Raw genomic sequence first — 23,845 nt, 5'->3', positions numbered from 1 at the left:
TTTTGTTCCATATTGCAATCTACATCAGAGTGTAATGGACTAATGGAAAACAATGTAGGTGCATTTGGTTCTTTGCACAGGTTGTTGATTGAATGTTGAGATGTGGGCTTTGGACTCAAAGTTAAAGGAGATGAATGTGAGCTTAAAGGGGCGGAGTTAAAGCAGACTAAATAATTGAATTCCGGCATACGTTAGTGGACAGAAGTCTGTCGTTTTCATTGGAAGGTCCAGTTATGGGGTACACACAATTATTATTTTTTTTTTTTAAAGAAATGAAACCTCTGGACAGAATTGTTCACATTTAGGTCGTAAACATGCATTTAGAAAATGATGTCATGCCAACTTTGCAAACATTTGGATCAGGTCATTTTTAAATTAACCTGTTTAAGGTTTTTGCTGTTAGCAAAGAGATTTTATTAGGACTTTTAAAAATATATTTCCTCTTAAAAGTAAATGAGGATGATTGTGTGATCTCAGTATGTGTGTCGTGTGAGTCAGCAGTGAAAATTCTGTTTTGTGTTGCATGAAGGGTTTCCTATAGTGACAGAGTCTGCTCTCTGATTGGCTGACAGTACCAAGAGTAAACTACGCGCTGCTTGTGCTCTATTGGAGGACACAACAGGCTGCAGTGGAGAATTGAAACTGATCTGAACAGCTTATTCTGTGAAACGAAACTCAGACTCTGTGTAATCTGCTTCCCACAACCAGGGTGGACGACTCTGTGGTCAAATGTGCTTTTCGAACTGTGAAACAGCCTGCTGAGAATTATTTTACTGCAGTTGGATTGGGTGCTTTAAAAATGTTCAACTCTTCATTTGTTTTAGATTTGATCAGTCTTGGTTTGTCAGCTTCTGCTAACTCTTGTCCATTTGTGTTTTGTCACTGTTTTTAAAGCTGATATGGTGAGATCAACAGCTCATTCAGGCCCTGTGTTTCCATTCTTGCTCTCAGTTCTGTTGTTAGACTGTACTTGTGTGTTTTTTTTTCACAGAAGTGAAACTCACACTTCTATCTAGCCATGATGAAACAAAACACGCTTTGCAAGCACACACCCATAAGCAAATATATACTCAGATGAACTTTGAATAAGCCTGAAATGCATATAGGTAAACACACAAACTTGTATTCTACATCTACTACTAATTTGTTATAAATGGAAATGTGTGTTCTTGTTTAATGATTAGGCCTATGTATTTTGGGATCATTTTGCAATATTGTCTGACTTTGTCTTTTCACCACTACATCATCACTGAAGCTGCAGACGTGCAAAATTATTCACGCTTGAAGTGTTTTGTACAGTTTCACAGCAGCAGCAAGATAGGCTACCTGTCTGTGTATTACATAATAACTAAAAGAAAGTTTATATATCATATTTTCTGGCTGGTTTACTTTAGTTTTTTATAATACACCATACATTCACCCAAACTGAATAATTAAAAACAAGTTTATATGGGAAAATCTTCTTTAAATATTTTTAATTATTTTCTATTTTAATTTTATTTTCTGACATACTCCAATTCTTGTTAAAACACACTAGACATGCTTATTCTGTGCATTTTGAGCACTTTTTGTGGGAAATCATATTTTTGTCCATCAAAAGTGTGCTTTCACTTTAGTTGAGCGTGAGCAGCGCAGCAACAATAGACTCCTGCTCCCGGTGTGAATGCAATCGAAAAAACATGCGCTGCTCACGCTTGCGGTGTGAAACGGCCGTTTAACTGCTAGCTACTTCTTGACGTTCTACTGTAACCGAATACTACGGGAGAATAGCCGATTTGGCCTAGTTGATAATAATACGTGACAGATTAGATAAATCTTTAATGCAAGTGCAAGTAGGCAGACACCGATTGAGTGCGTGACCATGCACTCGCACAAATGCGACCACGTCCAATTTGACCTCGCACATTCTCAAAAAATTGTTGCATATGTCGACAATTTCGGTCGTTGTCTGGAGCCCTGAAAATGAACTTTTATTGCAAGATTTCTAGCAAAAAAAAAAAAACCCAAAGTTACATTAACAACCCCAACCCACCCAATTTTTTTGCTGATCTTAACTATTGGGGAAAATGATGGTAAAACCGTCTATCGGTCGATCTTTACTCGAGACAAACCCGACTCCGTTTACAAGGATATTTTGACAATTTTGTGTGCATTTGTCCGTTCAAGTGCAAGAAGACGCAAAAGAGAGCTCTATTCAGTTTTTACGCACTATATGAGAGGCGGCTGTGTCTGTGGAGTCATCAGCGTGCGTCTGCAGTGGGTGTGTTCGTGTTGCAGTGGTGGCCAGATCTGATGAATGCTGTCAGACTGCCTCTGCAGAGCGTCATGCCAAGGGCAGAACTTTCTCATGCAGTTTTGTTTCACCATCACGATCAGACAAATGCGTTTAGACACCGATCGGACCCCCGAGAGACTTGTGTGTGTCTCTGTTGGTGTTTATGCTCAAAGCTTTGCATGACTTGTTTGTTTGTGCAACTTGGGTGACTGGTGGTACCAAGAAATGTAACCGATTCTTTCATTTGAAATGGAAATCAGTGCATAGTTTTTGAACAATTCCCAGCATTTTTGATGAGTGAGTCTCATTCTTAAGTAATAAGATGCCTAGGATTCCCAGAGTGCAAATTGCTAGTTTGGCAGCTCTAGTTGAACGTAAGGGATGCTGGGATTAAAAGGTTAACTGAACACCTTGTTCTGCACTAAAGATGTAACAAATTAAATGTGGCCCACTAACATTCCCTTGGTGTCAAATGTGGAAGAGAGACTGGATTGTAGGGCTGGTCGTTTTTTCTTATTAATTATTTTTAAATTGAGAAATTACGGTTTTGAATAGAAATGTTAGCAAATGTTACAATTAGTCAATGTTGACGGTACTGCACTGATAACAGATAAGAGAAGAAAATAATCCAACCACATGATGATTAACTTGATTAACTGCTTTCGTGTGATGTGCTCTATGAACGTAGAACACAATGTCTCAGTGATTTAAACCAGTTTAAAGGCAAGATGAAACAGCGCTGACAAACAGGAGAAACACTGTGCGCAGAAGGCTTTTCCGTCTACAAATTCCCATCATTTACCATGGATTTACTGTAACGTTAGCCTATATTAACTGCACCATGAAATGTGGGATATACATATTGAATTGTATTATATTATTAATGTAGACAATGTATTAAAGGACTGATGGAATGTAATTACAGTATTTAATAATGTATTTAGGCTACTGTTTTTCATACAAATACCATAGAAACCATAAAGTTACATTTTGCCATGATAGTGAGGTTATCATGATCTAAATGCATGATACTGGATGACCAATGGTTAAGTTTAATAAAACTCAAACAGTCAGAATATTACATTTTACCAAATAAAAATTAGCACATGCAGAAACTAAGAAATTAATTGTCCAATAAAGATATTTATTTTGTTAAGGAAAAATGACAAATGTTTGAATGTTCTACCTCAGATTTGTGAAATGTTCACCAGTTTGGCAAGTGTTTGTCCTGATATGTTCTGACAATAAAGAGTAGTTTAAAACCACAATTAACGCTCTGGTTTCTACAACTTTCACTTAGGAGCAAAAATCTGCCTTTAAACTTGAAAGAAATAAAGATTTGACTTTTATCGTGATAATTATCGATATCGACTGATATAAAAAAAATTATCGTGATTTATTTTTTTTTGGCCATATCGCCCAGCCCTAGTTGAAAACAATTAATACGTTGTTTAAAATAATCGCTAACTGTGATTTTTGTATATGCACATTTCTGAAATACATAACTTAGACCGTTACGCCGGTTTCACACTGCACGCGTTAGCAGCGCAGAAGCAGTGCGTATGGTGAGTGGGAGCAGCACACGCCCGTTTTTGCTTTCACACGGTCAGCGTTTGTCGCGCGGAGCTGAACGGAGAGTTTGTATATTTTTTTGAATAAATAAATATTGATAGGTAATTATTACATATTTATTACATATTATTTAGCACTCATCTCCATGAAAAGCAATCTGCAAAAGAGAAAAACCTTACGAAATAATTTAGATTGTTGAAATATCTGATACACATCTAATTTACAAACATTAACCATCATAAACATATTAAAGATAATTAATAAATGTCTGTAATAACAAACAGCAAAGTTCTTAAAGGGACACTTCACCCATTTGCATTAAGCTTTGTATCGTTAGAAACCCAGTCATATTTTTGAATGGTTGTGCATTTTCCCCTGAGACGGGAGAAATATGGATTTCAGTGTTTCAGTTCCTGCTTATAATGATGTAAAAATCGTAATTTTGCGTCATTCTAAGCAGGAAGTCCCATATCTTTGTAGAGGGGTTGAGACTACAAACACTCGTTCCTCATTTTTCCAGGGGGTGGGACCCACTCACGCTACACATACATAATTAAATTAATCTGTAACTTAAGCTAAACTGGCAGTGTAAATTGTTTAAACTTGTTTTTGTAGTTCGGGCAAAAAGTTTGTTTTTGGACATTTGTTTTCTTTTTAAATTGCTGAAGGTCATTTGATTGACTGTTTAAAACACAATAGATATCATCAATGCACTTTTTGGGTAAAACTGCGGTGTATTTGGCCATGATCAATGCCATGTCACTTTAATTCAGTGTGAGCGGCGCAGCAAAAATAGACTTGGCGCCGAAACGATCGCGGCACTGCTGCTTCTGCTACTTCTGCTACTGCTCCTGCTTTGAAATGATGTGTATTGTGAAAAGCGCTATACAAATAAATGTGAATTGAATTGAATTGAAAATAATGAGATGCTGGCAGTGTAATGGGGGAAAAAAAGCAGTTATTAGACGTGACTTTTTTATATATATTTTTTTTACATTTGTTGTAATAATAGCCTATTACTGGTGTTATACTTTGTCATTTTGAATTTGATTTGCCTTGACTTTTTGGGCTGACCTCTAAAATGCAAAACTTTTCTTATTTTATATTATTTCTGAGTATATATTATGTTTAAGATAAGTTTGTACAATATTTGCCTCCATATTTCATTCATATTTTCTGCGAACATATTTAACAAACAAGTCATATGTTTTACATTTACACCATTTTGATCACTTCAGGTGTTGTGGGCTTGGAATATAACTTTTTTTTTTTAACCAGTTAATAAAGAGAATGTTACTTTAAGATAGTAGTTACGTTTTTAAGTTGACTAGTTAAACATAAATAAAAAAAATTGTGAATCGGTCAATCGTTCTGAAAAATATCGAGATTTTTGCCATATCGCCCAGCCCTACTGGATTGTGAAAGAACAGTATATTTAATGTTAGGCCACTCTAGCAGTTAGCAAATACAGAAATAACCAATGCAGAACGTTCATTTAGTGTAGGTGTAATTGCAGTGTCCACACAGATTCTATGTTCAACCTCAGGAGGAAAGACTTCAGTTCTTAAGCCACACGTAGAGCAAGTCACTTACTGCAAGTCAATTCACTCTGCCATCTTGGTAACGTTCCAGGGCAGTTTCAGTGTCAGAATACTACATTTAAGCATTCAGGTTGAAATGAACTTGTTTCAGATTATTAGAGATGTGTAATAAAGAGGCGTCACCTAGATAGTAGCTGCACTCTCCCTCTTCCTGACTCAGAAGCCTCACTAGCTCTCCCTGCTGTTATAACCTGTCTTTGAATATTTACTTACCTGTAGCTAGGGTGTGAATTTGTTTCTTTGTTCTTCTGTCACCCTGAGTTATGTCATTAATAAATTACATTTTAAAATATATTAAAATAGAAAACTTATATTTAAAATTGTACATTTATTTCACAATGAGCATAGGCACCTAAGTAGTTTAGGTGTATTTAACCTAGTGAAACAAAAAACCTTTGTATGCATACTATTGGTTATGTAATGTCTTATTCTTTCTTTATTGTTATTGTATGACACTCACAACAGCTCAGGTCATCAGAAACCAGGTTTATTATTAAACACCAAGTTTATCATTTATCATCGCCTGGTACTGTGCTGCTAAATCATTTTAATATAGTATTTGTGTTACACATTAAATGACTTTATTGCTAATAATGCAATCACTCTTTGAGGAACTAGATTATGTAATACTTTATTTTTCTTTCTCTCCAGGCTGCATGAAGAGATAAAGGACTTTTATGATTACATTTCTCCTCGTCCAGAGGAGGAGCACATGAGGCTGGAGGTGGTGGCCAGGATCCAGAGGGTCATCAAGGACTTGTGGCCAAATGCCGAGGTTTGTGTTACTCACACACACCTTTTAGTTAAACTGATTGTTTTCTTGAGGTTTATGCAATTCGTATTCTAGATATTTGGACAACTAGGCACAATCAATATGGTATCTGCCATGAATGCATTAATACGAACATAAATATAAACACTTGCCTACTTTCAAGTTTCCAGTTGACCGTTTAAATATCAAACACCATGTGTGGGTTTATTCTTGGGATAGTTCACCATTACACCGGTGTCATGGACATGCAGAGGTCTAAATATAAAGCCCTGGGGGACTCCATTTCTAAGTTGTGACTGGAACCCATCAGAAATATAAGAAATAATCTTCTCAGGTCACCATTTAACAGTGATTTTGCTTTATATAATTTTTTTACAGTTTGCATTGTTTAGTCCAGCCATATTGAATTTGTTGGTGCTCAGTGTTGGGAAGGTTACTTTGGAAATGTCATGGGTTACAGATTACAAGTTAACCTATTTAATTTTTTTTTTCTAATTTCCAACACTGAAATGCATGTTTATCATTCACCATGGTGGCAACTCTCAGACAGGTTGTAGCCTAAAGCTTTCAGCGGCAATGTGGATTGATGTAATTGGCAGACGTGATGCGCTTCAAATTAAAATGAGAACCAATCAAAGGCATCAGAATAGCATCATTTTAAATGGCAAGAGGCATTGTGCAAATCAAAACCTCAAATTAAATATTCAAATTAATGTTCAACATATTCTAGCTTTTTACAGAAAATATTCAGGTGTAAACTTTAACCTTTTCATAAGTAACTAATTTAATTACACATTTTTTCTCAATACCTGTAAATTATTACAGTTACATTTACTTTGTAATTAAATTGCAAGGCAAGGCAGGCAAGGCTTAATCATCTTTTTTCATCAATCATCTTCTGGAGTTTTAAAGACAGCTTCTTAATGTTTTCTAGCAGTGAAAGAAATATGCCTAATGGGTGTTGAATGTAAAGAAAAGACACATGACATGGAAATTTAAACTGTACAGAATCCGCTAAAAGGATAGCACAGCTAAATCAACAGACTCAGAATCAGTAAGAGCTTTATTGCCAAGTATGTTTACACATACAAGGAATTTGTCTTGGTGACAGAAGCTTCCAGTGCACAGACAGAATGACAGTAATAAGACGGATAATAAAAATGAAATAAGTGAATAACACAATATAAATAGACAATGGACAGTATGTACAGGTATGTTATAGAATAGAATAGAGGTATGTTTTTTTCAGAATAGAGGTAGCCTATGGTATGCTAAATAACTATGATTATAAATAGTGGCCAGTGGGGGCATTTAAAGGGCCAACAGTGACCCTTTAGCACATTCCAGAAGTGGCAAGGACCCTCTTTTGCTAAAATGTATTTTTAAAATGCATGGATAATGGACTGAAAAATGAACGTATCTATATGAAGAAGTCTTTTGCTTGCTCAAAAATAATCCATAGCTTTTCAACGGTCTGATTTGACCTTTTGTGTTTTGAAAAAAGCCTAGTTTTATTTCTGGTTGTAACTGTTTTTATATATTTAGCTTAGAGTGCAGGGCAATGTTTCATGGCAACATACTCTGTGTAATAACATAAGATCGCATGTTTTTAGCCATATGAGGGCAAATTGGTAGAAAAGTAACCAAAGCACTTGTAGCTATGACATGCATTTTATCAAAGTATGACTGATTTCTTCAGGGGCATGCTTATATTGGATCTCACAGTGTGGTGTTTGTCTTCATGCACAGATTAAGGAAACAGAATTAGCATCTTTTCCTCAGTGCCAGTGTCTGGTTGCTTGTGTAATTTGGGAATGCATATTGTCAGACATTCTATCTTATAAAAAGTGAATTTCTCCTGTGAGCTGATAAGTGCACAGGCTAACAGCTACTAATGGTTAGTACTAAATATCAATTATTCTCAATCACCCTCTCAATATTACCTAAAGGATGTGAAAAGTCTGTGTAAGAAGATTGTGTATTTAACTGTGCAAGGAGAGGCTTAACCTGCTATTTCTGAACCACATGCATGTCATTAAGTCCCTCTGTGTATGAAACACAGGTTGTTGCATTCTTGTCCTTAACCCTTAAACAGGCAACGTGCACAACATATTTAAAAGTTTTTTTTTTCTTTGAAAAAAATTCTTCATGCCTTAAAATAGCTTGAATGTAACTCTAAACCCTTGCCTCATTTAGTATAGATGGTTCTATGAATATGCAAATTTGCCCCGCCTCCACTCACAGGTAGTTTGTGACGTCAGAAACACCAGCGATTTCAAACCGCGTTTTTGAGACTGTCTTTGGTTCACTGCAGTTCCCTTTCAGTCAGTCACTACGAGTTACGTCAGTGAATGACGAAACGGGAGGTTTCGCTTAGAAGCCTATCACCTTCGAGTTCTAGAAAATGAGCCAATGGCAAAACAATGCCATGGGTCTGCAGAATTTGCATAGCGCAACTCCGCTCCACCGCGTGGGTATAAAAGGAGCTGCGTGGCAATCTTGCATTATGTTTTTGCTTCAGAGCCAAGAGCATTCTTCACTCCTCTGCAAGCCTTTCTGAGTTCTACTACTACGAGACGAGCGACTCTTCAGTGCTGTTGGTGTTACGGCATATTCCAGCGAGATCACATTACCTGCTGTTGATCTGCCAACAGTGTGTGTGTTTCTCCCTGGGCGCTTCAACGCACTGTTGAGCTTTTTCTCTCCTCTCTAAAAGAGCTGCACATCTTTTTAAAGATGACTCGCCTGTGTATTTCTGGGTGCGGTAGACAAGTTTTGTCTAGATCTCCTCAGACCACACCCCCCTCTTGCACATTGCAACCCGTGAGGTTGCCGGATGATGTCGCGGGCCAGTCTTCGGGTGGGCCTCGCGTTTCATTCGGCGATCCAGAAGACGACACTGTCTATCACCGTATCACAAGGTGGGCTAGAGTCTTCTGGAGATAAAGGCTGTGCTGCCTCCTTCGGATGTGCCAGCATTGCCTGAGTCTGATCCAGAGTTGACTGCCATGCTATCCCGGGCAGCTACGAGCATCGGGCTAGAGTGGAACCCTCCACCCTGTCCCGAGCACTCAAGGCTGGACGATTGGTTTTTGGGGACGGTGAGTTCTGACACCGGTCAGCACCTACCCCCAATACCTTTCTTCCCGGAGGTGCATGAAGAGGTCATGAGGTCCTGGAAGTCTCCTTTGACTTCCCGTGATCGTTCAGTGACCTCTTCCGCCTCCTCTACCCTCGACGGGGCGGCGGCCAATGGGTACACTGGGGTTCCCCCGGTGGAGGTAGCCGCAGGAAGGCCCCTCACACTCCGCCTCCCATGTCTGGGCCAGTCATTCCGCCTTGCTGCCCCATCGTGGGTACGTCTGTGGTTCACATGACCCCGCTGGTTCAGTTTTTGGACTCGCCCGTCTGGGCCTTCGGGTCAACTGGGAAAAGAGCAAACTCTCCCCCGTGCAGAGGATCTCTTTTCTCGGTATGGAAATCGACTCGGTCGCCATGTATGCGCAGCTTACGAGTGAGTGCGCGCAGTCACTGCTGAATTGTCAATTCGAGGACAAGAGTGCAGTTCCACTGAAGTTATTTCAGAGGCTCCTGGGGCACATGGCATCCGCAGTGGCAGCCACGCCGCTCGGACTGCTTCGTATGAGACCACTTCAGCACTGGCTTCGCGATCGAGTCCCGAGATGGGCATAGCAACAGGGCACGCTCCAAGTACCAAGGCCAGACTGCCCTTAGAACGGGTGTCCAGGCATGTTGTTGTCTCAACAGATGCCTCTCCTGGACAGGACCCCAGCGCCTTTGGCATGTCAATTGCCTCGAGTTGCTGGCAGTACGTTTGGCTCTGCACCGTTTTCGAACGTTGGTCAAGGACCAACACGTACTAGTCCGTTCAGACAGCATGGTGACAGTAGCATACATCAACCGACAAGGTGGTCTGCGCTCCTGCCGTATGTCGCAACTCGCCCGCCATCTCTTATGGAGTCAGAAGCATCTGAGGTCGCTTAGAGCCATTTACATTCCAGGAGAGCTGAATCGTGCAGCCGACGAGCTCTCATGATTTCGGCCACATCCCGGGAAATGGAGACTCCATCCCCAGACAGTTCAGCTGATTTGGGAACAGTTCGAACTCAGACTTGAGCAGGGCACTGGTAGACAGCCGCTGTGGCGTTATTGACACGTTGTATTAGTCGTTATATTTGATTACTAAAGAAGTCATTTAATTAAATTATCAATCACGTCGAAACATTTTACAATCCTACTAGCCCTTTATTTATATTAAAAACCCACCTCATTAATTTGGTGAGGAACATAGCGTTCTGAGCTGCATTTGCAGACCCTGTCATGCTGTTGGCTATTTGCCACTGCAGTGGACGCAAATTGCAGTATTAAGGCTAACGATTAATCGATTAATTGATCGTTAATTGAAACGACGATCAATCATGGGAATTTGTGAAAATTGACATCCCTAATATTTACATATATTTACTAATATTTATAACAACATTTATAAACTTGATTTTCACCACAGGGGGACTTTAAGAACTTTTTTTCTTTAAATTTACTTTTAAAGAAAATTAAGTTATGTTGCTCATGCTGTTATTTACTGCATTTTGAAAAGTGTCCCCTGAGATATGTTGCCAGATTAGGGTATAAAAAAAGGATTATCCACAGTATTGACAATAAATTGTGTCTGAAGGTAAACTGGGCCCCCTGTACCTGTCACGGTATTATTGCGCATTCCGGGGTGAGGGGTGGGTTGTGGCTGGTGGGGGGTCCAGTAGAAAACTCGTCCTTCTGGCCTCTGGGCAGTGTATATAATATTTTGTTTTCTTTTTTTAAAATAAAATAAATCATAGGAGAATTGATGACTTTGGCCTTTTTTATACCCTAATAGGGCAACATATCCTTGGAGATACAACTCATAAAATCCAAACTACATAAAATATTTCAAAAAATTATTTTGGATATGTTTTACTTAAGTCCAGATGATATAAAACGTGACATGAAATTATTTTTTTGATGATCATTTTCCACACTTGCCTTTTTTAGGGTTAATTATTTATGCTTAGCTCAAATGTGCTGTAAAAAAAAAAAATTGACTGAACTAAATACCATATGTTTCCTGATATTTAGGAAACATGCCAAAATACAGTTCTACAGCAAGTTATTCCACTTTGAAATGTGCATTCTGTGTCGGAATCTCTGTTTTTGTTTTGGTCTGTGTGATCCCACCCACTGCCTATTTACCTAATAGCATTTCGATACCCCAGGTGGCCAGTTGGTGGAAAACACAGCATATTGCAGCCATGGAAGCCAGCGAACAAACTGGGTCAGTGATCGCAGATTCTACCCGACCTAAAAAGCCTCTGCATCAATCTAAAAAGCTCTATGACCAGAGGCATATTAAAACGCAGATAAATCAACTCTTCAACTTAGTGTAAGGCTTTTTGCCTTCCATTGTCAATTGCGCTCGTCCCTGTTGTGTCCTCAATCTGGCAACCCGCGTGAGCATCGAGGATGAGGATGAGGGGGTGGGGGAAACAACTCTCCAATATTTTGAATTTGGACTGCAGTACCCATTTCAACCGCTAGCTGTCAATATTACATACTGCACCTTTTAAGGTGTTGAGTACATTGTACCATAGGCTTGCATAGCATGTAACTGTCAACATATATTCATGCATCTGAGTTCACATCTTTCTCACCCGTTTCAGTCCTTGTGTGTATTTTGCAAATAATTACATTTGTGCACTCAGACAGAAACTCTGATTTGCATGTTTAGATTTTAAAACATTTTTTTTTATCAGTTTTAAATATGAACACAGGATGTTTGTTGGGTTCTTGTAGGGGAAGACTGAGTTGAACCTCTTTTCCTATTTTCTGATTGCAGGTTGAAGTGTTTGGCAGCTTCAGCACAGGCTTGTATTTACCTACAAGGTAATGTTATGATTTTTTTTCTCTTGCTACATTTTTTCACTGAGCACAATATTCTTATGGTATCTTGCATGGTCTTGTACATACAACTGTTTTGTGGTTTGAATTAAACTAAAGTTTAAGAATTTTTGTAATTGTGTATTATACAAGTATTATGACGTGTAGAGATGTATGTGTATTTGAACTTTTTGTGTTTGCATGGAGGGATTAAGATTTGTAATTTTAGCTCTGCATTTTTTGTGAGAGTCAATCTCATGTCACACACCAGTACTGCATTTATACAACACCTGGATTACTGAACTGTGGCTTAGTGGAATAAATCTGTCTGTGCCAACACACACGTGTTCTAGTTGCTGAAGCAGTTGAGTTTAGCACTCAGTTATGTGACGTCAGTAAATTCTAAACATACTTAGGAGCACTTAGATCATTTTTATTTATTTATTAAAAGCCATCAAACTTTTCCCAAAACATCAATACACAGATTATTTTTTTTATTATTCATTTCATCAATTCATTATTTATTTCTTAAGAGGAGAATGATTTCTGTTTGCTTTTTTAAAAAACTTTCTCTCCTCTGTATCCTCTCTCTTTATATCAGTGATATAGACTTGGTGGTTTTTGGTCACTGGGAGACTTTACCTCTTTGGACTCTGGAAGAGGCGCTACGCAAGAGACAAGTGGCAGATGAAAACTCTGTCAAAGTCTTGGATAAAGCAACGGTACGAGCACTGCCGTGTGTCATACATGTGTGTTGAGTGTTTTTTGGCATCTGTCAGACATCCCTGCTTGTCTTTTAATGCTCTGTGTGTCTGTAGGTCCCCATCATTAAACTGACAGATGCACACACAGAGGTAAAAGTGGACATCAGCTTTAATGTACAGAGTGGTGTAAAAGCTGCAAACCTCATTAAGGACTTCAAACAGGTGAGTGTGAATGTATATGTATATATGTGTGTGTATATATATATATATATATATATATATATATATATATATATATATATATATATATATATATATATATATATATATATATATATATATATATATATATATATATATATATATATATATATATAAAAATATACATACCTCGGTTCAGACATCACGGTTCGGTACAATGGAGGGAAAAGCAAAACAAAAATGCAGAAGGCTTGTGCATGTCTCAGGCTGTACCACCAAAGGAAAATAAATTACTAAAGCTTCGTATTTTTTTAAATAAGTTTTGTTAATAAAGTAAAGGCATAGAACCAGTTTATTTGTAGTTCACTGACAATAGTTTCATATAATTAGTTTATTAATTAAATTAATAAAAAGACAAAAAGACCTTGAGATATGTTTGGTAATTGTACCTGAATGAATTGAAAATTAATTTGCTACATTTCAGATTAATATATTTGTTTTCCTTAATTTTAATTAACAGTAACTTAAACACTTTGCAGTTTGAATGATGTCCTGTATAAACAAAATGACAGAGTATGTTTTTATGTTTCCCCTGTTCGATCGCGCCCGCGCCCCACACACAGACACAGACACAGACACAGACACAGACACAGACACAGACACAGACACAGACACAGACACAGACACAGACACAGACACAGACACAGACACAGACACAGACACAGACACAGACACAGACACAGACACACACAACGTATTCCAGCATTGCAATCTTTACATCGCAGCCTGCTTCAGAGCTAAGGTGGGGCTACAGATTAGGTGTCCCTAAAGAACCTGCGTATCTAACAGTAGTTCCGCATTACATTAATTAATTTGCACGCGAGTTTTATTTATTTTTATACCTTGTATTCTCCGTGTAAATTTATGCACCGAACTGTGACGCCCGTACCGTTTCGATTCAATACGAATATATGTACCGTTCCACCCCTTGTGTGTGTGTGTGTGTGTGTGGTAATATTGATGTATTTCATGTGGTAGAATAAAACGTGAAAGTGTCTTGAGCTTGTTCACCGCAGACCTGATTTCAGCCATTTAACCAAAACCCCATTCAAAAAACTCATTGACTTTGGGACAATGGGACCGGTCCTACAAAGTGATGTCATACCTGCACCACTCTATTGGCTCTCCCAATCATGTTCTGACTTGTGTGTGTGTGTGTGTGTTTCAGCAATATCCTGTGTTACCGTACCTGGTGCTGGTTTTGAAGCAGTTTTTACTGCAAAGAGAGCTGAATGAGGTTTTCACAGGAGGAATCGGATCATACAGTCTGTTCCTCATGGCTGTCAGCTTCTTACAGGTAACATTCTACATACTTATTTTAGGGTACTATTGAGAGTGTGTATTTAAATGAATAAGTACTGACAATAAAGCCAAAATAAATGCAAAGAAACAGTTTGAAATATTAACTTAAAACCTATTTATTCATTAAATAAAAAATAATCACTTTCAGGACGGGTCATAAAACAGTGCTTAGATTTAAAAATCTGCTGATTTGAAAAGTTAGTAATAAAATGAATGGCAAAGTAACACATTACATAGAAAAAGTGTCAGGTTTATTATTTTGCATTTATACAAATCATTTGACATACAGTATCGCATTTTGTTCTGTCCATTGCTATGGTTATCACGGTCAGTCGGATTCAGTTGTGCATTTAAATATCGTTAATCCAGACCCTTTGCATTGCGTAGTTGGCAGCATGAAAAATATATATACAGAAAGCAAGCAAAGATCTTTTGCTGATATTATCAATTAAACTGTCTACGCTGTGCAATGAATATTTTATTTACATCTTGTTTACACTTTGTCGGTTATAATGAAAGGATTCATCAGCATGCAGAACTCTCGCTGAACAAAAACTCAGCCTTTTTGAGTGGTGTTGAGGGATTCTGACTAACTTAAACACATCTGATTGGCCATTGCGTTCACGTGCTCAACAGATATGTCTGTGATTGGCTACATTGCTCAACGCTGGAAAACACCTTGTAAATAGAAAGCTTTGACGCTCTTCACAGAGCGCTTACACAAACACTCACAGGAGTGTTTTAAAGCAGCCGGCTAGCAGCGGGTATCATCACATTAAATAAACCAAATAAACCTTTGGTGGGACAAAGATTCATTTTGGCGGCTAAAATATTTTAAACGCAGGAAAAACCTTGAAAATAGAAAATGGTTATTTTAAACTTTAATAATATCTCACATTATTACTGTTTTAACTGTGTTTTTGATACTTATTCCTTGATGAGCATAAGACACTTAAATCTTATTGACCCAAACTTTTGAACAGCAGTGTACATTAGAATACAACTTAATGCATATCTCAACAGTGGAAAATGATGTAATGCTTCTCTTTGTGAATATCAGCTTGCTAAAGCTTGCTTTGGTTATCAGAGGTAAATATGCCTCTGCAGATTTACCTTTGAAGTGAAAATCACCCGATTAATGGAAATTGTTTATAGGCTTTTTGCTAAAATAGCAATTTCATCACAATTCTAATTACTGTTTTATTTCCCAGCTGCACTATAGAGAGGACGTGTGTAGTTCAAATGCAAACCTGGGTGTGCTGCTGATTGAGTTTTTTGAGCTGTACGGACGGAATTTTAACTACCTGAAGACGGGGATCAGGATCAAAGACGGTGGCTCATACGTGGCCAAAGATGAAGTGCAGAAAGGCATGCTAGATGGGTACAGACCCTCTATGCTTTACATTGAAGATCCATTGCAGCCAGGTACACATACAAGCCCTTATGCACACACTGATAAGATTTAAACAGTCAACTGCTTAGCATTTTAAACCGTTCAACTGATATGAAAATAGCATCATAGATTGTTTGGAAGATGTTCTAATTGTTCTAATTTGTTTCTGTGTGTTTGTGTGCCACAGGAAATGATGTCGGACGAAGTTCATATGGGGCGATGCAGGTGAAAGAGGCTTTTGATTACGCTTATGTTGTCTTAAGTCACGCTGTATCCCCAATTGCCAAGTACTACCCCAACAACAAGTCAGAGAGGTGAGACAAAGAGAACTGTAAGAGATGTGTGCGTTTCATTTTTTCAGCTGTTAGGGCTGGAAAATATATCAAATATATTTGGTATCAAGTTGTGAATTTGATAGAGACACTTTGAGCCATGATGTAATATGTAGTATAGACACTAGGACCACTGTATTCAAGCTCTCTTGATTGGGGAATATGCACACCTTATCATAGATAATGGGTCTCAGTCACTATTAATTGCAAGGAATATTTGTATTTATACACTGAAGATTTTTACCTAGTTAACTACAATAAGCACATTAATTTTTTCAGATCTCTCGTTGGCAACATGTATATACGCATATTTGTGCACTTTTTTTTTATTATTTTTATTTTATTTTGTGAGTGAAAACGTTTATACGCAGAATTTTTGTACGTATGATGAATGACACCAAATGATTCCTGCAAAAAGCTTGATGCTTCTAATACATTTCTGAGCATAGGTCAGCTCATGCCATACAATATGTGGAGAAAAAGACAGTAAAAAAACAACTGCAAACTGACAGACAATATTGTAAAATCAGGTGGAAAAACAAATTCTGTGCTAATATCAGGATCTGATTCTTGATTGGTTTTATCTTTTCCCCACAGTATTCTAGGTAGAATAATCCGTGTCACACAGGAAGTAGCAGAGTACCGTGACTGGATCAGTGCGCAGTGGGGTCAGAAGAGCAACAAAGAGCCGGTCCTCAACTGTAATGGTAAGACATTATTTCTGAGCTTATTTTGATCCATCTCTCACTCTAGAAAGCTGAATATACATTTTTTGTTTCTCTATAGCAAATGATGTCACACTGCTAGTTAAGCCTGAGGAACTTGATGAGTGTAATAATAACCTTTCAGAGGATGGTGTTGGGCTTCCTCCTGTCCCCCGGAGCAAAGTGTCATCCAACTCCTCCTCTCCTTCTCCCTCTTCTCCTTCATCACCATCATCATCGTCATCGCCATCTTTAACGGCCTCTAGCTCAAGTGATGCGGTAAGTACTTCATACTTTTGGCATAAAACAAACAAATAAATGATTTTACTTTGTCTGTATTGGTGAAATCCAAAGAAAAACATGTTTTGTTTTTTGTTTTTTTTACTGGCTTTCTGCAGGATTCTGATGGAACACCCTATAAGACAGCGAAAGCTTTGGGTGGGCGAGGCTCTTACAGTGAGAATACAGAAAGGAATCTGTCCAATCACAGATCTCAAAATCATTCAGCAACAATGGCCACCCCCACTAATAAGGGAAATAAGGTAAGAACCTGTTAGAAGTGACTATAGGCTTCCTATAATTGAGACCTTCTTTTTCACATTAGTATTATTATTATTATTATTATTATTATTCCTCTTCTTCTTTTTCACCTTCTTCTCCTCCTCCTCCTCCTCCTCCTCCTTCTCCTCCTCCTCCTCCTCCTCCTCCTTCTCCTCCTCCTCCTCCTTCTCCTTCTCCTTCTCCTTCTCCTCCTCCTTCTCCTTCTCCTTCTCCTCCTCCTCCTCCTCCTCCTTCTCCTTCTCCTTCTCCTTCTCCTCCTCCTTCTCCTTCTCCTCCTCCTCCTTCTTATCCTTCTCCCTGTTTTAGCTTGTTTCCTAATAATCCAGCTGTCTAATAAACTTGCCATTGTATGCTATGAATATGTAAATTAACTAATATATTATGAACAAACCTTGACAGAAAATTAACAATAAATAAACTAGTCTAGATTAATAAATGCTTACGAATTTTCACTTTTGTTTAATGATACCTAATGCATTAACTGATATTAAATCCGTAAATTACTGTTTAATTACTTTAAAATGAATGTCATAATGTCATGTTTTTTTCCTGTTTTATTCAGAGTCGACAGCTTGCTAACAAAAGTGCTCAAGGGTCACACAGCAACCCCAACAAGATGCAGCAAAACAAGTCTCAAAAACTCCTCATAAAGAAGAGGAAACCTCAGCGTGATGGGGACCTGTGTAGATAGGGGGAGCTGTTACTGCAGACTCACACCTGCTCTTAATTTCTCTGACCACTGAAGGGTGCTGGTGGTATCATTTTTCTCTCCTGTCCCACTGTTCAAGGGATGCGTGTGACTTTGTAGCTGGAAAAGGAAAAGAACAAAACACACAAAAAAAAGAATAAGTCAAGTGGGGCATATGCCATGGGACTGAAATCATGTGGGAGAGTTTAGGCCTGAACTCCACTGGCTTCTGCACAGCTTCTGCTCACTGCCCATAGGGGAGCTGCACTGCTCTACTGGAGACGTGGAGGACCAGAGAATGTAGGAGAGAGAGAATTCAACTTGAGCAATACCTGAAGCCCTGGACTTTTGCCTCACTGAGGAAAACTGAAATTTAAAAAAAAAAAAGGAAAAAAAAGACTCAAATTACATAAAAATGTTATATTGAAAGTGCAAAGATTTTTAAATGTCTAAAAAAAAACATGAATATGTAATTAGTACAAGAGAAATTATGCATGTTCTTTTTTGAAGAGTGGTTCTTTTTTTGTCATGTACACAGATTATACAAATATTTGTACAAGAAAACCGAAAACGATACAAAAAAGGAAAAAAAGGAAAAATACCCCAAAAATATTATCAAACACGAAAATGGTTTCATAATACTTTTATAGTACTGTTCAATTTTTGCCATGCTATAGATGTACACACATTAATAGAAAAACAGCTCCTCACAGCTATGTATGGGTTTGGGTTCAATTGCCAACCCCTATCATCAGCCTCTTCTGCTGTTGTATTGTTTGTGGAATGTTGTTGTTGTTGTTGTTTGGCAAGTAAGAGAGGTAGAGAGTTAACATTTGACTACATCTGGAAATGAGAGAGCGAGTGAGAGAGAGTTTGTGTGTGTGTGTGTGTGTGTGTGTGTGTGTGAGAGAGAGAGAGAGACAGTTTGTGTGTTTGAGAGAGACAGTTTGTGTGTTTGAGAGAGAGACAGTTTGTGTGTTTGAGAGAGAGACAGTTTGTGTGTTTGAGAGAGACAGAGAGAGATTGTGTGTTTGAGAGCGAGAGAGAGACAGTTTGTGTGTTTGAGAGAGAGAGAGTTTGTGTGTTTGAGAGAGACAGTTTGTGTGTTTGAGAGAGAGAGAGACAGTTTGTGTGTTTGAGAGAGAGAGTTTGTGTGTTTGAGAGAGAGAGAGAGAGACAGTTTGTGTGTTTGAGAGAGAGAGACAGTTTGTGTGTTTGAGAGAGAGAGAGAGAGAGACAGTTTGTGTGTTTGAGAGAGAGAGACAGTTTGTGTGTTTGAGAGAGAGAGACAGTTTGTGTGTTTGAGAGAGAGAGACAGTTTGTGTGTTTGAGAGAGAGAGATTGCACTAACAAGATCCTTGCTGTCTGTCTGCTAGAGGAGAAGTGTGCAATGATCTGGAAATTTGACGAACACTACAGCTGTGGTTTTCAATCTGCTTCTCTGAATTCTCTGCCCATCACAATATAAGTTGAATTTGTTAATGTATTTATTTTTATCAATGACAGCAGATTTCTATATGCTGACCATAGTGGCCAGATATGTTTTGTGTTCTGTCTTAGGGCTGAGTGGCAAAACATGATTGTTGCTTGTAATGTAGTGTGCTATATATTTTTTTTGTCAAGTACCCATTTTCCGATAACAATTGAGTGACCAAGTATATTTCTGAAAGTACATTTTAACAGAGGTATATAGAAAAGGTGGTTTAAACATTTTTATTTGTGGCTGGTCTACTTAAATGGAGATAAGGTAAAATAATTTATGTGATTTTTATTTTTATTTTTGTTATTTTATTTTTTTCGCCATTCCACTACCTTGATGTACTGTGTAAGAATGCCTGTTCTCTCAAAATTAATATTATTGCAGTTCTTCAGATAAACAGTAGGTGGTGGTGTAACCTAAGGTTATTTCATACACTGTAATTCCCCTGTAACTTGATAAATTTTTTTTTTTTTAAACGATTTTCCTAATAGTTTTGAAATACTCACAGATCTCTGGTGTAAGTTAAAGAGATGATGGCTTTTGATCAGGCAATACTGTATTGAGTGTATGTGATGCTATTATGGAGTATCAAAGCCAGTAGTAGGCCTATGTCTTAATACCAGATGGATGCCACTGTAGAGTGAGAGATGCAGAGACAGCAATTAGAGGATCATTAGTGCCACAGCCAGTGCTCCAGAGACAGGTTTACTACACATGTATCCATGAACATCCATGCAATAAAAAAAATTACAGCACAACTATCAAACATAAAAAGTGGTACATTTACTATTTCTGCTGAACACTTATTTTGTTTTAAAGTTGCAGTAAATTGTGTTACTGTCCTAATGTTAAGTGTATCAATTGTTGTTTGGAATTTTTTTATATTGTTCTATGGCTTGGTATAGGCTGATTAGCCAAATGCCATCAAATGTATATTGTTCTATAGTCACTGGAAGCAGCAAAACATAACTTGACAAAATGCAAACCTGACATTATGTGCGGTCAGGTATGCTTTGATCTATATATATTCACAGATTTTTGCTTGGTTCTGTATTGGTTGAGGAGATTTAAAATTTGCTGCTAGCACATTTACTGGACGTACAAACTCTTTTTCCATTAGAAAATACTTTTATCTTGCTTTCAGAGGAATTCTTTTTAAAAGTGTATCATCAGGTTGAGCTCAAGCAGCTCCATTTTATGTACTACAGAACATCTGGTGTGAAATTTTTTGAAGTGCACCAGGTTTAACGTGACACTGAAAGCATTGATAATCTTAAAATAGTTAAAATCCCAACTCTTAAGTGTGTTTTTTTTAATTATTATTATTGTTGGAGACTCATCACCCATTGCAGAAGAATTGAGCTACATCATTTGTCCAGGTGGGAAGCTTTGCCCTAGACAGACTCGGACACTTACTTCATCCTCATCTTAATTGTCTGACATGCCAAATACCATGACATGCCATTTGTCATTTGTGTGATCTGTGAGATATATATATATATATATATATATATATGTAATACGGCAGTGTTTTGGGAACAATTGTTGCTGCTTGAGCAGTCATATCACTTCCCAAAAGCAGTCACCAAAAAAAAAAGAAAAAAAAAAAAAGGCAGAGATACTGTTTAATTATACTTTTTGGTATATTTCCTACTTGTAGTGCCTCTCTGTGAAGTGTAGGCTATTCCAGCTGGTTCACTAATATGTACAAAGCACAGAACTGCAGCTTTTGCATTGTTTCTGTTGACTTCTCAATAGTCACATCAATGTTAAAAACTGGTAATCCCAAAAAGGAACGAATATTGAATATGCATAAACAGTTATTTTTATTATTTTTATATATATATATTCCATGATTGCTCTTTATTTTGAAATGAAATTGTTTTGAGTCATTGTTTGGAAGCTGTCAGTCATATTATTAGCTCTTATAACTACTGTTAAGACAAATATGTTTTGTATATTTTTGTGAGAACGAAAAGGCAATAAAGCTCCATTTTGAACTCAATCAAAAGGAAGTTCTGTATTCTACAATAAAAATGCACTTTAAAATCATCAGTGTTAGCTGTGTTTTATGTGGATTACAATTTACAATCCAACGCAACAACAAAAATTCACACACAAGAAGACAGTGTGAAAACATGGTTACATTCATTAAACATACAAACTGGACTGGACACCATGTGGACATGTGCAGAAGATAAACACTTTCTTCTCTTTGTTTTTTGTTGGTTAAGTTTGTTTCAGCATGCAATTACAAAGTCTCACACAGTTAAAACACGGCAGGAACAGTCGTGTTTTTGCTGCACGCGGGGAGGCGCGCGCAAAGCAGACATGATACGAGGTAGTTTCGGTAGCGCGTGCACAGTTTGTGATCGAGCCTCTGGAGCTCGAGCATCTGCGAGAGAGACAGACAAGATTTTACACTGTCAAACACGGAACCGAGGACAAAATCGAATTTATCTAATAGCTGTGGGATTCGGCAACAGAAAAACTGAGTTTAGCACTCGACAGTAGCGGCCAGGTGAGTGAAGTTTCTCGCTTTAGCGAATTAGATACCTGTAGAGTACAGTTACCCATGGACTCCCGAAGGGAAATAAGCGAACAAAGATGTTCTTTGTTTTTTTTTCGTTTTTTTTTTTTTTTTCGTTTTAAAATGTAGGCTAATATTAGGTGGTTCGTTTACGTTTTCGGTTACACGAGTGCTTCTTCTGCCTGAGATCACCATCACAGGTCTCGTTTCGTGTCTGCGGGGCATCGTCAGTTCGGCTCGGAGAGAAAGCGTAAACATTCCTGACTGAAAATCTATATTATTCCCGTATTATTGATACACGTGGAAGGAATGTTGTCCAGCCTTACAGAAAGAGTTAAAATGCCCTGAAATAGTTGGTACTAATGTCTTGGTCTCATTTGTTTGAAGTATCAGTGTAGAGCGCAAACACATCTTCTTGTCCCGTGAAACAGGGGGACTTGTTACTGAGTGTCTGTTGGGACTAGTGTTGATGTCCCAAATCTTTCTGAATACAGATAATATGCTGTTCCTCATAAAAGTAAATTTCAAATACAGTCAACACAGCTGAAGCTGCAATCCTCAGGCAATGTCTGCTAGATAGTGGAAGTAACTTGTTTGCTTCTTGACACAAATGGTCTCTGTACAGGAAATGAATATGTTAGTGTGCATGAATCTAAGTGCAGTGGAGGCTTATCGTATGCAGTGTACTCTGAGCAAACAAAGCCACTGGGCTTACCATCTGAAAGTGAACAGAGGAGAAAGACAGTGATAAAACAAAAGGCGATTGATTAAATTCGATTCACTGGATTTTTAAAAGTTGAATTCTCTAGTCCTGGAAAAATGATAGGCATTTCTGTTTTGAATATAAATTGCTTTGCACTTAGACTTGGAAATCAAAGTTTCTATATTATATATATGGAATATCCTCTCCAGCAATCTTAATGTTAAAAAAAAAAACACATCTAGTAATCATGCACGACTGGAAAAGTAATGGAAAATCACGGGTCATAAAGGGTGGAAACCCTTAAAAAAGCCATGACCGAAGATGAAACCTCACAGAGGAAGTGTCCACTCTAATCTTCTGTAAACTGCTGTAAGTGTTTGATAGAAATGAATGGTTTTGAAATATCAAAGTATAATTGTATGCAAATATGTGCATTTTCTAATTTGTCATTGGTGCAATTGCTATTGTTAAAAAGGGTTTCTGCCATGTCAGAGCTGCTCTTTAGCTGTCTAATTGCAAGTAGAGACTAAATAACATTGGCATTAAATCAATCACTGCTTGATTTGTTCAGAAAACTAAACATTTTGAGTATTTATGATGAAATGTCAAAAATAATGATGACTGATGTATGATGGATCACCCATCTTACCACAGCAGAGTCATTGTGGTACAGAATCTGGCACGACAGCCGCATTCAGCACTGTACAGATAAACTCTTCCAACTCAGAAAAGTTAATGGGTGATGAAAGAATTTAGGAGACAGGAAGTGAATCTGAAGTTTCCTGAATTAAAATATTTGCTTTTTGGTGTTATTAACAGTCAGCTACTGGAACATAACTTTTAAGTTGTTAACCTTTTCCCGGTATAAAAAAAAAAAAAATCTTTAAATGTTTTTGTTTGTTTTTGGTAAATTTGAGTAAAAGTACATTTTAAAACCTAACCCTAACTCAAATAGTAAATCTTACAATTGTTATTATTATGTAATACATATTATGTAATGTTGTGTCACCACTTCTAAATGTTCACTGAATGGAGT

General features: G+C 37.7%; 2 protein-coding genes across 4 annotated transcripts in view; both read left to right on the top strand.

Moving 5' to 3' along the window:
* tent4b (terminal nucleotidyltransferase 4B) overlaps positions 1–21,628 on the top strand; it is a 32,014-nt gene extending 10,386 nt beyond the window's left edge. The window contains exons 2-12 of one of the 2 annotated variants that reach the window (XM_084404143.1): positions 6,100–6,223; positions 12,111–12,157; positions 12,753–12,873; positions 12,970–13,077; positions 14,285–14,413; positions 15,630–15,843; positions 15,999–16,125; positions 16,741–16,850; positions 16,993–17,126; positions 17,246–17,389; positions 17,971–21,628. In XM_084404143.1, coding sequence (XP_084260269.1) covers positions 6,100–6,223; positions 12,111–12,157; positions 12,753–12,873; positions 12,970–13,077; positions 14,285–14,413; positions 15,630–15,843; positions 15,999–16,125; positions 16,741–16,850; positions 16,993–17,126; positions 17,246–17,389; positions 17,971–18,099 — 1,387 coding nt within the window. In that variant the 3' untranslated portion in view covers positions 18,100–21,628. Of the gene's footprint in view, positions 1–6,099; positions 6,224–12,110; positions 12,158–12,752; positions 12,874–12,969; positions 13,078–14,284; positions 14,414–15,629; positions 15,844–15,998; positions 16,126–16,740; positions 16,851–16,929; positions 17,127–17,245; positions 17,390–17,970 lie in introns of both variants that reach the window. The other variant, XM_084404142.1, reaches the window with a different exon arrangement.
* Positions 21,629–21,898: 270 nt separating this feature from the next.
* The window catches only part of adcy7 (adenylate cyclase 7), a 57,401-nt gene continuing 55,454 nt past the window's right edge, over positions 21,899–23,845 (top strand). For both annotated transcript variants that reach the window (XM_084403991.1, XM_084403990.1), the window contains exon 1: positions 21,899–22,097. The gene's annotated coding sequence lies outside the window, so the exon portion shown is untranslated. The remainder of the gene's footprint in view (positions 22,098–23,845) is intronic.

Source organism: Rutilus rutilus (genome assembly GCF_951802725.1).
Source record: "Rutilus rutilus genome assembly, chromosome: 3".
Taxonomy (NCBI): Eukaryota; Metazoa; Chordata; class Actinopteri; order Cypriniformes; family Leuciscidae; genus Rutilus; species Rutilus rutilus.
The sequence above is the reverse complement of the archived record's forward strand: the minus strand, read 5'-3'. Positions and strand labels throughout refer to the sequence as shown.